Below are 12,708 nucleotides of genomic sequence, written 5' to 3' on the forward strand. Positions count from 1 at the left end.
TCAAATGGCCTTTCATGTGTCAGTATTTATGGCATTTGGTTATAACCAAAACTCGGCGTGTTGGTTGCAACAGGCCAGTTAAGCACAGCAGCTAAGTTTGAGTTCAACACATGGTCTGCCTCTAGAGACTTCTTGGACTTGGTGTGTGTGTGTGTGTGTACAAAACAAATAGAGGATTAATATGTTGAAATGTCAAATGAAGCTGATTTGAGGCACACGAGGCGGGTTAACCCATCAGCCATCCCTGTGTATATGGTACCTGAAGGCTAGATCATATTATAATGATAATAATTGAAAACTGGTGCTGCGCATTTCCACAAAGATGACCAATGGCACATATACATGTATAACTGGCACATAGATCCTTGTTATTTGAATGGTAGAACTCAAATCGCATGACTTTCATTATTGCTGCCATTTAGGCAGGGGCTCAAGAAAGTCTCTTTCACTAGGAAGCACTTGCGCTGCTTGTGAAGTGCTTGATACATGGTCTGCAGGACTTCCGTAGGAAGAGGGTCTGACAAGCCTGCTTCAACTTCAGCTTCCTGAAGGGGGGGGAGACAGACCGCAGGGTAACATAAGTCTCTTTGAGACGAAGTCACATGTATGATTGAAGGGGGAATAGTAACGCCATTTTGCTCTCAAAAATGAATAAATATGCAGTTTTACTTTGACTTGGTGCATTCCAGGCACAGACAATCTATTGTGGAAAAATGACTTGCTTAAGGACAACAGCATCAAACTTTAAACTCCTAGGAGAAAACCTTTAACCATTTGCTGAAGTAGTAGAATAAATTGTAATTTACCCTCTGCGTTGATTTGGAAATCATTCCTTCCATAAATTACCTTGAAATGAGCTATTCCAATTCTCATCATTACCATTTACATTACTGATTATCAATAGCTAATAATCGTCAACATGTTATTTCAACAATATATGTATGTAAAGATCTGTGCGAATCCAACAACTGGTTTTGTTTGCCGTCATATGTTTTTACTCTCAATATCAGTCTCTGTATTGCAGAGTACACACAGCAAGTGACAGTAACACCTGCTGCTAATAAAAAGGAAACTGCAAAAATGAAACTTGCACTTTATCACTATGATAGTGCAACAGATAGGAACAAGTTAGTGAAGAGACCGAATGAATAATGCCACGTGTAATGAGGGAGAGACAGCAATCAATATCTTGGCTTGGAAAACCACCAGCAGCAAGGGCACACCCAGGAACAACACTTTTGGAGGCCAAAATCATGTTGATAATCATAATGATAATAATTGAAAATTGGTGAGGCGCGTTTCCACAAAGATGATCAACGGCACATATTTAACAGGCACATAGATCCTTGTTATTTGATTGGTAGAACTCAAATCGCATGACTTTCATTATTGCTGCCATTTAGTCTCTTTCACTAGGATCAACCTTGTTCTCACGGCCTCTCGACAGTTGTCCCTCACTGATTTTGAACAGCAGAATACTGCAGACCAAAATCTGGGAAAGTTGTGACCCCATTTGTACTACTTGAAAAGCACACCAAATCGTGCCAGCAATGCCAACAAGTATGCCAAGGATCGCGTCCATTTCGGACATTAATTTAAAGGATTTAATCAATGCAGCAGACTCTGACCAGTGTGTCAGCTCTGTAAAACAAATATTGAGTAGTTTGAAATTGTGAAATGGGAGGTGTGAAAAAAGTCTGGAACTCTCCATGTCACCCGGCTTCACATCATGGAACGGAAAAGTCCAGATTTTACCTTGCGAGAATGTTCCTCCTATTGCACACCAGTAACTATTAAGTGTTTGTATTATTAAATATCCTCCAATCCAACAGATTTAATTCAATTAGCACAGATGATCAAATGTCAATGTAAATTGCAGGGTGCAGCATGTGAAAATGTGGAAAGCATGGACACGAAAGTCAGCTCTTGATATAAGGAGCACACTTATAACAAAATGCTGAATTGTAAAGAGGAAATTGTCAGGTCCTAATTCTCTTGATTTTAAAAATTTTTCTTTGCTTCTCTGGCCTGGATTATAACAAGGTAGATTTGGGCTGTTCCCAGACTCCTAGCGGCTCTGGAGTTGATTATACATGTACATGTAATTTGCATTGTGACTACGCAGTGCAAACTACTTACTGCTGGCTTGACGAGCTGATCAATGCCTAGCCCTTCTCCCTTGGCATGCAGAAACTCAATAAGATGCTGCAATTCATGCAAAAAAAAGCAAGTAAAATAACTGCAAAAATAGAGAAAACAAACTAGCAAACAACATATCTCCACCCACGAAATTTCCCTACTTTGAACAAACGATAAAATGAATATACCCCCTAATATGTACATGTCTACGTACATGTCTATGCCCTCCACCTATTTGACAAATGAAAGTCAAAAAGTCAATCCCCTGCTCACAGGGCGGTGCCGAATATCCGAATATTTGATCGCTATCAAATATTCGAATATTATTTTCCAAATTTGAATATTCAAAGGCCAAATTTATGAAAAGGGAAAATTTCCTTTTGTTTTAAATGAAAAAATTTCCACTATCGAAGCTTGTTTTAGCAGATTCAAATAAAAAGCGACTGACATCTTACAACAATTCAAAAATAAATATTCATTAAGCAATTTGAAAGGAATAGAAATCTTCAACAGGGCAAGAGGTATTTTTCATCTCTTAAATCTTGCTAAATTGTGGCTGGAGATACTCGTAGATGTGAGAAGTTATTAAAGTGATTATAATGAACAAGGGTGAAATTGGCCAATGATAAAAATAGCTGAAAATGGCATAAAAAAGCTTAACTGTGAAAATCTCCTGTACTTTTGTACACAGCAAGTGAAGAAAAAAAGCTAAAATCCAAAACCAAAAAAGTGGAAATCAGCTAAAAACCTGAGAAATATCACCCCTGCGTACGACCGAATATCCGGATATTCGATCAAATTAAAAATCAAATATTCAAAAAGTGAATTATTCGACTTGACTCAGCCCAACCTGTTAAGTGCACCACCAACAGTCTGACGGCACATACGGTGCATACTGTCAGTTTAAATTTTCAACCCACAGAATAAATGATAAGGTACAGGCTTCATGTGGTGTAGCTTTCATACCGTTTGGCTTGTGGTTCCATTTTGTAACAATCATGGCCAGCAAAGCTTGCAGCATGTGGGCACAGAGTTACTCACAACTAAACCAGTCACGTGAGTGATTCTGACTAAAGGGGGGTGGGGAGAGCTTGGTCAGATTTGCTTGCCACAGCAGGAGGGTAGAAATGCATTTAAACCTCTACAATATTATTCCAAGACTACTGACAGCCACCATGCTTGGGTGTTGGATTCTACTGTGGGCTGTACAGAAATGATGCGAAGGAGTGGATATCAGAAGGTGATCTGGAAAACCAGTGACTGGTAACTTGAGGTGCAGTGTTGCCACCTAATAGGGATAATCTGCAGCTTTGCTTAGTGGAAGTGTAACTACTAAAGGTTGCAGTGATAAGCAGGAAGAATTTCTTTCTGATACACGTTTGTGAATGGCACAAGAGACTGGTATGGCCTGATCTCCAGGAGGAAACCCAAAGAGTGTTTAATAGCACAATACGTGGTACAGGCTACACCAGCATACCCTCACTGTTAAACAGTCAGGATGGGCCATACAGACTGCCTCAGGTGGTGGCTGTGTACTGGATGCATAACAGGATGGCCTTAGGCAGGTAATGAAGTGTGCATTTGATTATTTCATCTAAAGTGGTCGCCATTTTTGTTTATGTTTCTTTAACACTTTTGTATGCCGTTGTTCACAGTCAGTATAAGACCTGCAACAGTGCCACTCGCTTTGTTGCATACATAATGAACACTCCCTGGTAGTCCTCGCAGGATGGGAGAGACTTACCGAAATGGACTGGGACAGCAGCAGGGCCTGACTGTCTGCCTGCTCCTTCAGCAACCTTAGGCCCTCTACCTCCCGCTCAAAGTCCCCAACCAGGCACAGCCAGAGCCTCTGCATGAACAGCCTCAGGCAGGGCGGGGTCAGCCAGCGGCCCAGTGCCTCTCGGTGGTCGTACAGGCAGCTGGTCAGAGGCTGCAGCCGGTCCCCGATCGTTAGCTCGTCGAAGTCTGGGGTAAGCAGGACATGCAATGCCTGCTGTAGAACCAGGTTCAACTGCAGGTAGAAGGGGAATTTGAAGGCCAGTTTGAAGGTCACAAGTGTGCTCTAAACACTTACTACGTGTTTGTGCCAAAGAATGTCAAACATACCTTGTGGGCAAGTAGCTGTATCTGGGCCTGTAAGACACTGTCCAGGTGCAACTTATGGTCACCTTCAGCAAGGCTAGACCCATCAAGGTCTGCTTGCTCCATGGGCTCATTATAGATCCTGTTCTGGTGTTCATCCTCTGAGGCGATGGGTGACGGAGGGCGCCCCCGCAGACCTGATTCAAACAAGAGCATTGCCTTGCATGTCAGCACCCAGGTGGGAAAAAAATTAAGCAGGACTGAACTGCAAAAATGCACCGAGGAAATCACTATTGGGAATGCACTACAGCTCAAATAACCTGGACATCCTTGGTTTTTATGATTAAGCAATTTTCTCTATTGGCAACTCAACAACTTAACTCACACAAACACTACTTCACTATGAAACAGCCATGACCTTGAGTGGTCAGTTACACCTACAAAGTTATTTTATTACATATTGTCCGTTTGAAAAAAAGGAATTCTCAGCTGCAATGTAAATGGAGGTTTTTCGGCACTGACAAAATAACCCTTTGTCTCTAACAGCAAGGACAAGCATCTTGGTGGTTTTCACAAACTGCCGTATCATTGAAACATTCAAGTTGAAGTTCCCTAGTGTGGGGCACAGGAAACAGGTAAGTAGTCTCTGAAAACATGCCGCAGAATGGCAACTTTTTCAGAGTTTCCTTCACAACACAGTCTCCCATTAAGCTCAAATAACAATTCTCCCCATTCATTAATTTCCTCCCACCTTAACAGCTTGAATGCTACCGGTAGTTTGTAAATGCTCAAGCACTGTCAATAGCAGGCGTGCACAATCCCTTTTTTATGAGGCCATGTTCAAAATGGGCTACTCAGCCTCCTCTGCTGTCACTGTGTGCCCATGTACTTTTTTAACAAGCAAAAAACCTCGACTTAGCCCCAGCCACATGATTTGGACACAACCTGGCTAAAGAATGACTTACGTGACTGCAGCATGCTTGTCAGCTTGGGTAAGAGGCAGAGTATGCTCCACGTGTTATTGATCCTGACACACATCTAGAATACAAACAAAAGAAAGGATTATCACGACAGTAGTCTGATCACTTTTGGGCCAACGTCACTATTTACAAATTTAAAGGGTCGAGACCGATGTTTCTTGGATGCAATCTTTGCGCACCGTTACACTCTCCTTAGATGTTTAAGAAACCCTGCCGACACCCTTTTCCGATTGAGTGTCCTGAAAAGTACACTAAAGTGAACATTCAAAATTGTCCATGCTTTTCCAAACAGGAAGCATTGCTGTTGTGTCATTCAGGGAAGACACTGCTTAATTTTTTTGTTTTTCCTGTTCAAATTATGAACTCAACATATGCTCCATGAAAACATTCCTCAGAGAAAGGGTTGCTCATTGGCTTTGTGCTGTGTTCTCACACACAATGAACAACCAAAGAAAAGGAATTTAAAACTCTTTCTTCCTGCAATGACTTCACCATTTTGCTGAAGAATACGGCAACAGCCATCAGCATAAAAAGCAACATGCAGTATCCTCCAAACTAGGCCCCCCCCCAAAGAAACAAAAAACTAAACGGCATTGACCATTTTTAAGGCTTCAAAGTGTGATTCTCCTGGGTTAATACTTGCTTGGAACGTACCTGTCTTGTTATGGGTTCATGCTTGTCACACAGCAAGGCAGTATCTCTATTCAAGTAGTAATCACAAGGTAGGTTGCCCTCTCTCTCGTGACGACAACGGCTCAGCATGGACTCTTGACGGTTCACCAAAACTCCATGAAGTACCTACATTTTTAAAGGTAACATTCTCAACATCAGCTCATTCTCAACTTGGATGGCACTGCTCAGAACTGTCATACTGTATAGTGCACAACGCAAGCACTAATGACTGCAGCCCAAAATGAAGGGATTTAGAAAACTATCCCATCTTCAGGGGTAAAATAGCAGTTGCCAGGCACAGAAATAGAATAGTGGTCATCAGTGATGATATAGTTACTGCTCCCTCTGTGACATTGACTAGGAAGTTTGTGATGGTGTTCATTGTTATGTGGGTTCCGTTAAAATGAACAGCTATTTACCTGTATGGAGATTCCAAATTATACATCTTGCAAGGCTGAATACAGAGGTGTAAATGACCTACTCTACAGGTCACGACAGGTGGTAAAAGTTACTCACGTAACAAGGAAACTGTCACAAATTGTGCCCCAACCTCATGGAATGACTGATTTACCTTGAATAACTGTTCTATTGATTTTGTGTGTATATCAAATGGCACACTGAAACTGGGGTAAAGAATGCCATTTTAGAGAACTTCTGGGTACTTAGGGCCATTTCTGATGCCAAATTGATGACGTAATACAAACATGATGTAATAGTGCGCACATTGTACAACTTGAAAAGGGTTTTGTACACAATTGATGTCATCTGTCAGCAGTTAAGGCTGTCACCTGGACCCAGATACCCAATACAAACCCCAAAATAATGGGTGCCCAGATTGACCATTTTCATTTCATCATTCAACACCTTGACGGATTGGTCATTTATGGATTGATTCTTTGGCTGTACCTTTTCATCCACGAGTTGGTCCACTTTGTCCTTTTCAGTGGCACACAAATCCATGGCCAGCAAGTTGTTCGCATACAGACACAACACTTTGATGATAGCCTGCAAGAAAAAAGCCCAAACCAACAAGCAGTAGACAATACCCCCAGAAGTTATGTTAAATGCGCGTACGTTGTTGGCAGGTCCAAACTAGCCCAACTTGGAGCTCAAGTCACAGAGCCACTCTACGCAGCAATCCTCCTAGCAAAGGGCAAGTGCATGTGACAACTACGAGTTTGACCAACATCGCCCAGAAGTTGGGACTTTCTGGAAACCTATGCATCTTAATGTTTTGTAATCCTATCCTATTAAAAAAGCAAAAGATGTGTAATTTTCTCTGTTTGGATGAGTACTGAGTGACTCACCCCCTCTGTTACTTCTTTCAGCTCAGTTTTCATGACTGCCACTCGAACAAAAAATGATCTGATGCTGAAGGACCCTGTGAAGTCTCTGTCCGGGCCGAGGGGCATCTCAACATCGGCCGGACAGAGGATGCCGATCAGCTTCTGCATGAAGCCGATGATGCGCTGTGTCATGAACATGACGTCCACCAGACTGGACGAGAAACCGTCCGGCTGGCTGTCCTCGGGCTTAAGGGAGTCCATCTTGAAGGACACGGAGGCCGCACGGGTGGCTTTCGACTCGGGGGCTGGATGCGGAGGCAGGGAGTTTGTTGGTGATGAATTAGGGTGGGAGCTGGGTGTTGATGTTGTGTGACTGTTCGTCTCTGACAAACCTCCACTCTGAAGCACTGCAGCTTCGCTTCCTCTGTCAGAGTAGCTCGCAGTTCTGGAGTGTGGCATCACTTCAATTTCTGAATGGTCTACAGCCACCACGTTGGGTGACAGCAGCACCTGAGGTGGTGAAACGTCTTGTTCTGCATGACTGGTTGCACCTGGACCAGGAGCAGTCTCTGTGGAGCCAGTTCTCTCTGAACCAGGACTACTGTCTGTACTGGGCCCTATCTCAGGACCAGGTCTAATATCAATGTCGGGACAAGTGTCTTGACCAGAACTGGGCTGCGTAACAAGACCATTTTCTGAAGTGGGACTAGTCGCTGCTGTGTCTTCCTTGACAGGGATAACTGAACTGGGGGAGTCCCTGTTCTTGTCTTTGTCAGTGCTGTTGTTATTCGAACTATCTATTAATATTTTCTCTTTGTCTTTGTACACTTCATCCAGAGCACCAATATCGCTACTCTCTGTTAGGACTGGCATATCCCTTTCAAAAGCATCCACTTCTGTCGGCGATACTCTTGTGCCTTGTGTTGGTGCACCTCCCTCAGATCTTGAGGAACGGCCAGAGGCATCAGCCTCTTGCGGGAGAGTGTCCGGGATTCTCTGATCTTTCTTGGAGAAGCTCACCACTCCATTGTCTATGTTGTGAAACTGCACCTGGCCAGCAGTCTGGGCCTGTTGCAGGTCCGCTGTGGTGACATTCCGCCTCAGCCCATGCCCGTGGCCCAGAGAGTCATGGTGCGTCATGTCTGGCAAGGACTTCACTCGTTTTAAGTCACTGCCGGCATTCATGTACAAGACCGAACCTGTAGAACATATAAGTAAGAGCCTCATGAGATTCCAAGGAAACAGCTGAGGGGAATCTGGTGTTTCCAAACTGAGCATTTCAATACTGTGCTACCACAGCTCTCAACCATGCATGGCACTCTTCTCCATTTTTCAAAACTCGGCAATACCCAAATAGCAGTCACTCAGCTTACCAGTTAACCATAATCTGGTATTTATGCACACACAAGTATGGCTGACAGGTTAAACTGCACGTTGTGCCTTGAGACACAACCAGTGGAGATATATACATTTACATGTCTTATCCCAATTTACGTACACACACAAAGTATGAGAAGTAAGCAGAGGCCAAATGTGTGCTTAACTCAAATGATTAACTTGACTGCTGTGCATGGCCAGTTGAAACAAATATGGCTCCACAACAGAGCTTAGAGCGTTTGCAAAATATGTGCTTGTGGTAAGGAAATATCTATTAAATTCAAATATTGTTAACCCTATTTAGACCTCGATCCTCTAATTTCAGTGTGATTTTACATTCACTCTGGGGGGTTAGGGTTGAAATGAAACATTCAGCAAATAATTCCCTCTACAAAAGGAAAATACTCGTTTGTTCATTACAGCTTCTTTCCATTCTCTTTTGTCTGAAATCATTCGACTGCATCTAAATATAAGCATGTTTGGGTCTTACTTGAAACCTACCCCGTGCACCAGAGACATCGCCAGCCTCTGTTTTTGTAAGGCCGACATCTCTGGGCTTCTCAGAGGTCTTCCTGGATTTGCTTTTAAGGTTCGACTGGACAGCTTGAACAGAACCATCCTGCCAAAAGACCAAGAGGGCAATTCTATGAAAAATGTTCACTTCAGTGAAAAAAAATAGTTTCACATTGCACTTAAGCTCTTTAAGATTCTTGAAAAATAAAGTGTAAAGTTTCATTTTCAAACGGACAAATGATTATCATGACAAAGTGATTTTTTTCCACCAGTGAAAATAATGTATACTGTATCGCAATAACACAGAAATTAGATTATTTTTAAAGAGTTCATTCTTCCTGTCTCCAAAGAACGCCAAAAATGTCCTGCGGTCTCCTTCAACTTTTAAACAGTAAATGTACTTTAGAGTATATGTCAACAGAAAATCACTTTTTATATCATTCAGCAATTTTTGAGCCACTGATCCTAATGGGTTGTTTGATTTCTTTCACATTAGAAGTGTCATGTTTGTTACGTTTTTCACCAAGTATTCATAGTCAACATGAAATTTGAATGAAGTTAGTGCAAATTCAGCTTCTATGTTAGGATTAAATCTCTGTACATGTGTAGCAACCATTATTCCCTACCACTTTGAGTTTTCATACAAATGGCATAATGGACATGACACTTTGCGTAACAGTCATGACACCCATAAGACAAGTGGCAGAAACAACATTGATGATCAGTGTAACAGATTGATCAGTTTCTGAGGGTTTTTGAACCATGTCCGAACTGAACCCGAACTGAGCCTTGGCACCTTTTAGCAGCACTAGTCCCTGTTACATAATCCCATTCCAACCTATAGTACTCTAAGCATTGTATTCCATGTGTTACAGTATAGCTGTTAGATCACTTAAACCTACAAAAAGAACTTTAAATGTATTGTTCAAGAATATTAGGGTGTCATGTCCGTTATGCTAGTGTATTCATACTATCTGTCAAATACTAAGCCATAACCAAAATCATGAGAGTATCAACTAATAATGTGTTCTGTTTTGGTATGGTGGGTGATAGTAGGTGGAAATCTCTCATTAACTGTAGCTAGCTGGTGCAAAAGCAAGTCTGTTTTATCCTTTTTTTGTTTTGTAAATATTGACAAAACAACCCCTCTGAAAGTACAAAAATATATGAGATATTACAGAATACCGGTTATGATGTGTGTTCCTATCTTTTAACCTTACTATGATAACAATGAAATATCTGCCATACCTTGTACTAACAAAAAATTGTTCGCTTACAAAAAGTAGACAAAACTGTCATGTCTATTACGCTACATTTTGAGCTCTGGAAAAAGAATGCAAAGTAAAACTGTTCCAAAAAGATGACTGATTAAAGCATGACATTAGGGTTTTCAATAAATACCAAAACCATGTGCATTTTATCCAAAAACTCATGGGAATTTTCATAACTAACAGTAGGACAAAATACCTTGTCCCTTTCGTGTCATGTCTGTTACGCTCACAATTAGCATATTTTCTCTACAACCGTTCGCTAAAATTGGAATTGACCATAAGCAATATACTCACTTGACTCAAATTAGTTTTTGATTTTTGCCCTGCCGGACGTGTATCATAACACTGTATACTCAAATTACAAAGGGTTACTCTGACAAAATCAGACAAAGTACACATACATGTACATCAAGAGCATGCCTACAGTGAAGTCTCCTGCAGGCCCCTTCAATCGCTGCAACATGTTCATGGACCTTATTTACGGGGAAGCCATTTTAAACTGTGTGGCCCAAACCTATCTTTTTCAGTATATCTTTTACATGGGGTGGTGTCAGACTTTTTGGGGTTCCAGATCTCTCAGTTTTTAAATGTTGCTCAAAACATTTAAATGGTTCTCAAAATGAAAAGTTAACCTCACTTTCAATTTAAGATGAATATAGCCTCTTAGCTAGAATCTGTCTCAAAATCTGGAATAACGTTGCTTAACAACTGACCTTGGGAATTTTGACCCTGTCAGGTGACCTTTTGGCAGAGGAGCTGACGGTGGTGAATGCTGAGAAGGGTGAGTGCCTCAAGATGCTGGTTTGACGAGAAAACTGCCTCGGCTCACTGGACTCGGGCACAGATGCCACGTCTGTACCGAAGTCAGATGTGAACTGCAAGATAGGCAAATCAATGTTAAAATCATACATTATTCATTCTCAGCAGTGACATTCAGGCTCTCAGGTCATTTTTTAACCTACTCTCAGTACAGCAAAGCAGCATAAAAATGGGCCTTAACAATGTACAGTATACCGGTATGTGTAAAGTGCTACATCTGTTTTGCATATGAACTTGGGTATTTCTTGCCAAATTTCTATTGTAACTTCTTTCAAGAGGTAAATTTGCAAACTGCTTTAAACGAAGCCCATGGTATGGTAGTTTGCAAGTTCACCTTACAGGCTATTAAGTACTACATGACATGTGCAAATCATACTTTCACTTGATGGTTTTTTGGTACAAAACACAGACAACACATTTTCCTTTGGGCAGGAAATTCCATCATATTTTGCCATGGGAATGATGAATGTCAAAGAACTGTAACAGTCTGAGTGGAGTATGAAGTGAAGCTACAACCCTTAGCACTTTTGGCCCATTTGGAGGTCAAAAGACTAAGTTGTTTAAGTCATATCATGCATGCGTCCCTGAGTAAGCCGGACTGGGATGAGCACTTTGAAATATCAGATGAAACCAACGGAACACATACATGAAAACATGGCTATTTTCACCAAGCTGAAAACTATATTAAACACAAAACAGTTTATTATCATAAAACATGATAGTGAAATAACAAAACAGTGCCTGACTACATGGAGCAAAGGTCATCCCTTCCATGGTTTACAAACAATCAAACGAATACCAAAGGGGAAAAAGCACACTGGAGGATACATACTTCAATACTTTGCAAGTTTATTTTCCCCCATTTAAAGTCTTATCAGTTACGATGAGAAAGGTCATGTTTAATACTGATCCAGACAAATGGCAAACACCATAAAGTCCCAAAACCATTTCTAAGAAAAGCTTCTGATAATTTCAAGGGCTTCTATATCCCCTGGTAAACAGACCTTGAGTGGTTGACAACAGTTCTCCAGAACACTGCCAATAAGGCGTAAGAGGTGACTGGTTACATATTATAAAAACAAGCAAACAATAAAGTCCTTGGGAATGAAGTGGGGGGAGAGAGAGAGGTGAGGAGTGTTGGTCTGACCTTGTCTGTGTCCACAACTTTGACCACCAGGTGGGTCAGTTGTTTGGTCATCGTCTTCAGCCAGGCTTTTGCCTGGGCCAGCATGGGCTGCCTCCACTGCTGTGCTCTGCAATCACAGCAAGAACAAACTCATCTATTTTCTGTGCAAAATTGTTGGCAAAGGTACACATACCCTACACGATGTTAACTTCTGAGGACGGAATAAACCAGTTCGGTATTTAAAAATGGCAAGGTCATTTGAAAAAAAGCACATGTACGAGTTTGTGTATGGCGTATTTGGCTGCACTGATAGGACAGGACAGACCTTGAGTGTACACGTACGTGTTGCTGTTCCCCTAATGACCCCAGATGTCCTTCATTATGGGCATGCGCTGCTTGAGTATCAAAGCATGCATCTGACCACAGAGCAAAATCTCACA

The 12,708-nt window shown here is 41.7% G+C and overlaps 1 protein-coding gene across 7 annotated transcripts in view; it reads right to left on the bottom strand.

The window, feature by feature from the left end:
* The window catches only part of LOC110982475 (uncharacterized), a 64,839-nt gene that overhangs the window by 7,084 nt on the left and 45,047 nt on the right, over positions 1-12,708 (bottom strand). For all 7 annotated transcript variants that reach the window (XM_022240888.2, XM_022240889.2, XM_022240892.2 and 4 more), the window contains 10 exons: positions 12,290-12,395; positions 11,037-11,198; positions 9,041-9,158; positions 7,184-8,361; positions 6,783-6,881; positions 5,859-6,002; positions 5,190-5,262; positions 4,249-4,421; positions 3,884-4,153; positions 2,140-2,205 (listed from right to left, as the gene is read on the bottom strand). In XM_022240888.2, coding sequence (XP_022096580.2) covers positions 2,140-2,205; positions 3,884-4,153; positions 4,249-4,421; positions 5,190-5,262; positions 5,859-6,002; positions 6,783-6,881; positions 7,184-8,361; positions 9,041-9,158; positions 11,037-11,198; positions 12,290-12,395 — 2,389 coding nt within the window. The remainder of the gene's footprint in view (positions 1-2,139; positions 2,206-3,883; positions 4,154-4,248; positions 4,422-5,189; positions 5,263-5,858; positions 6,003-6,782; positions 6,882-7,183; positions 8,362-9,040; positions 9,159-11,036; positions 11,199-12,289; positions 12,396-12,708) is intronic.

Source organism: Acanthaster planci, linkage group LG13 (genome assembly GCF_054643075.1).
Source record: "Acanthaster planci isolate LZ-2023a linkage group LG13, COTS_SCS, whole genome shotgun sequence".
Taxonomy (NCBI): Eukaryota; Metazoa; Echinodermata; class Asteroidea; order Valvatida; family Acanthasteridae; genus Acanthaster; species Acanthaster planci.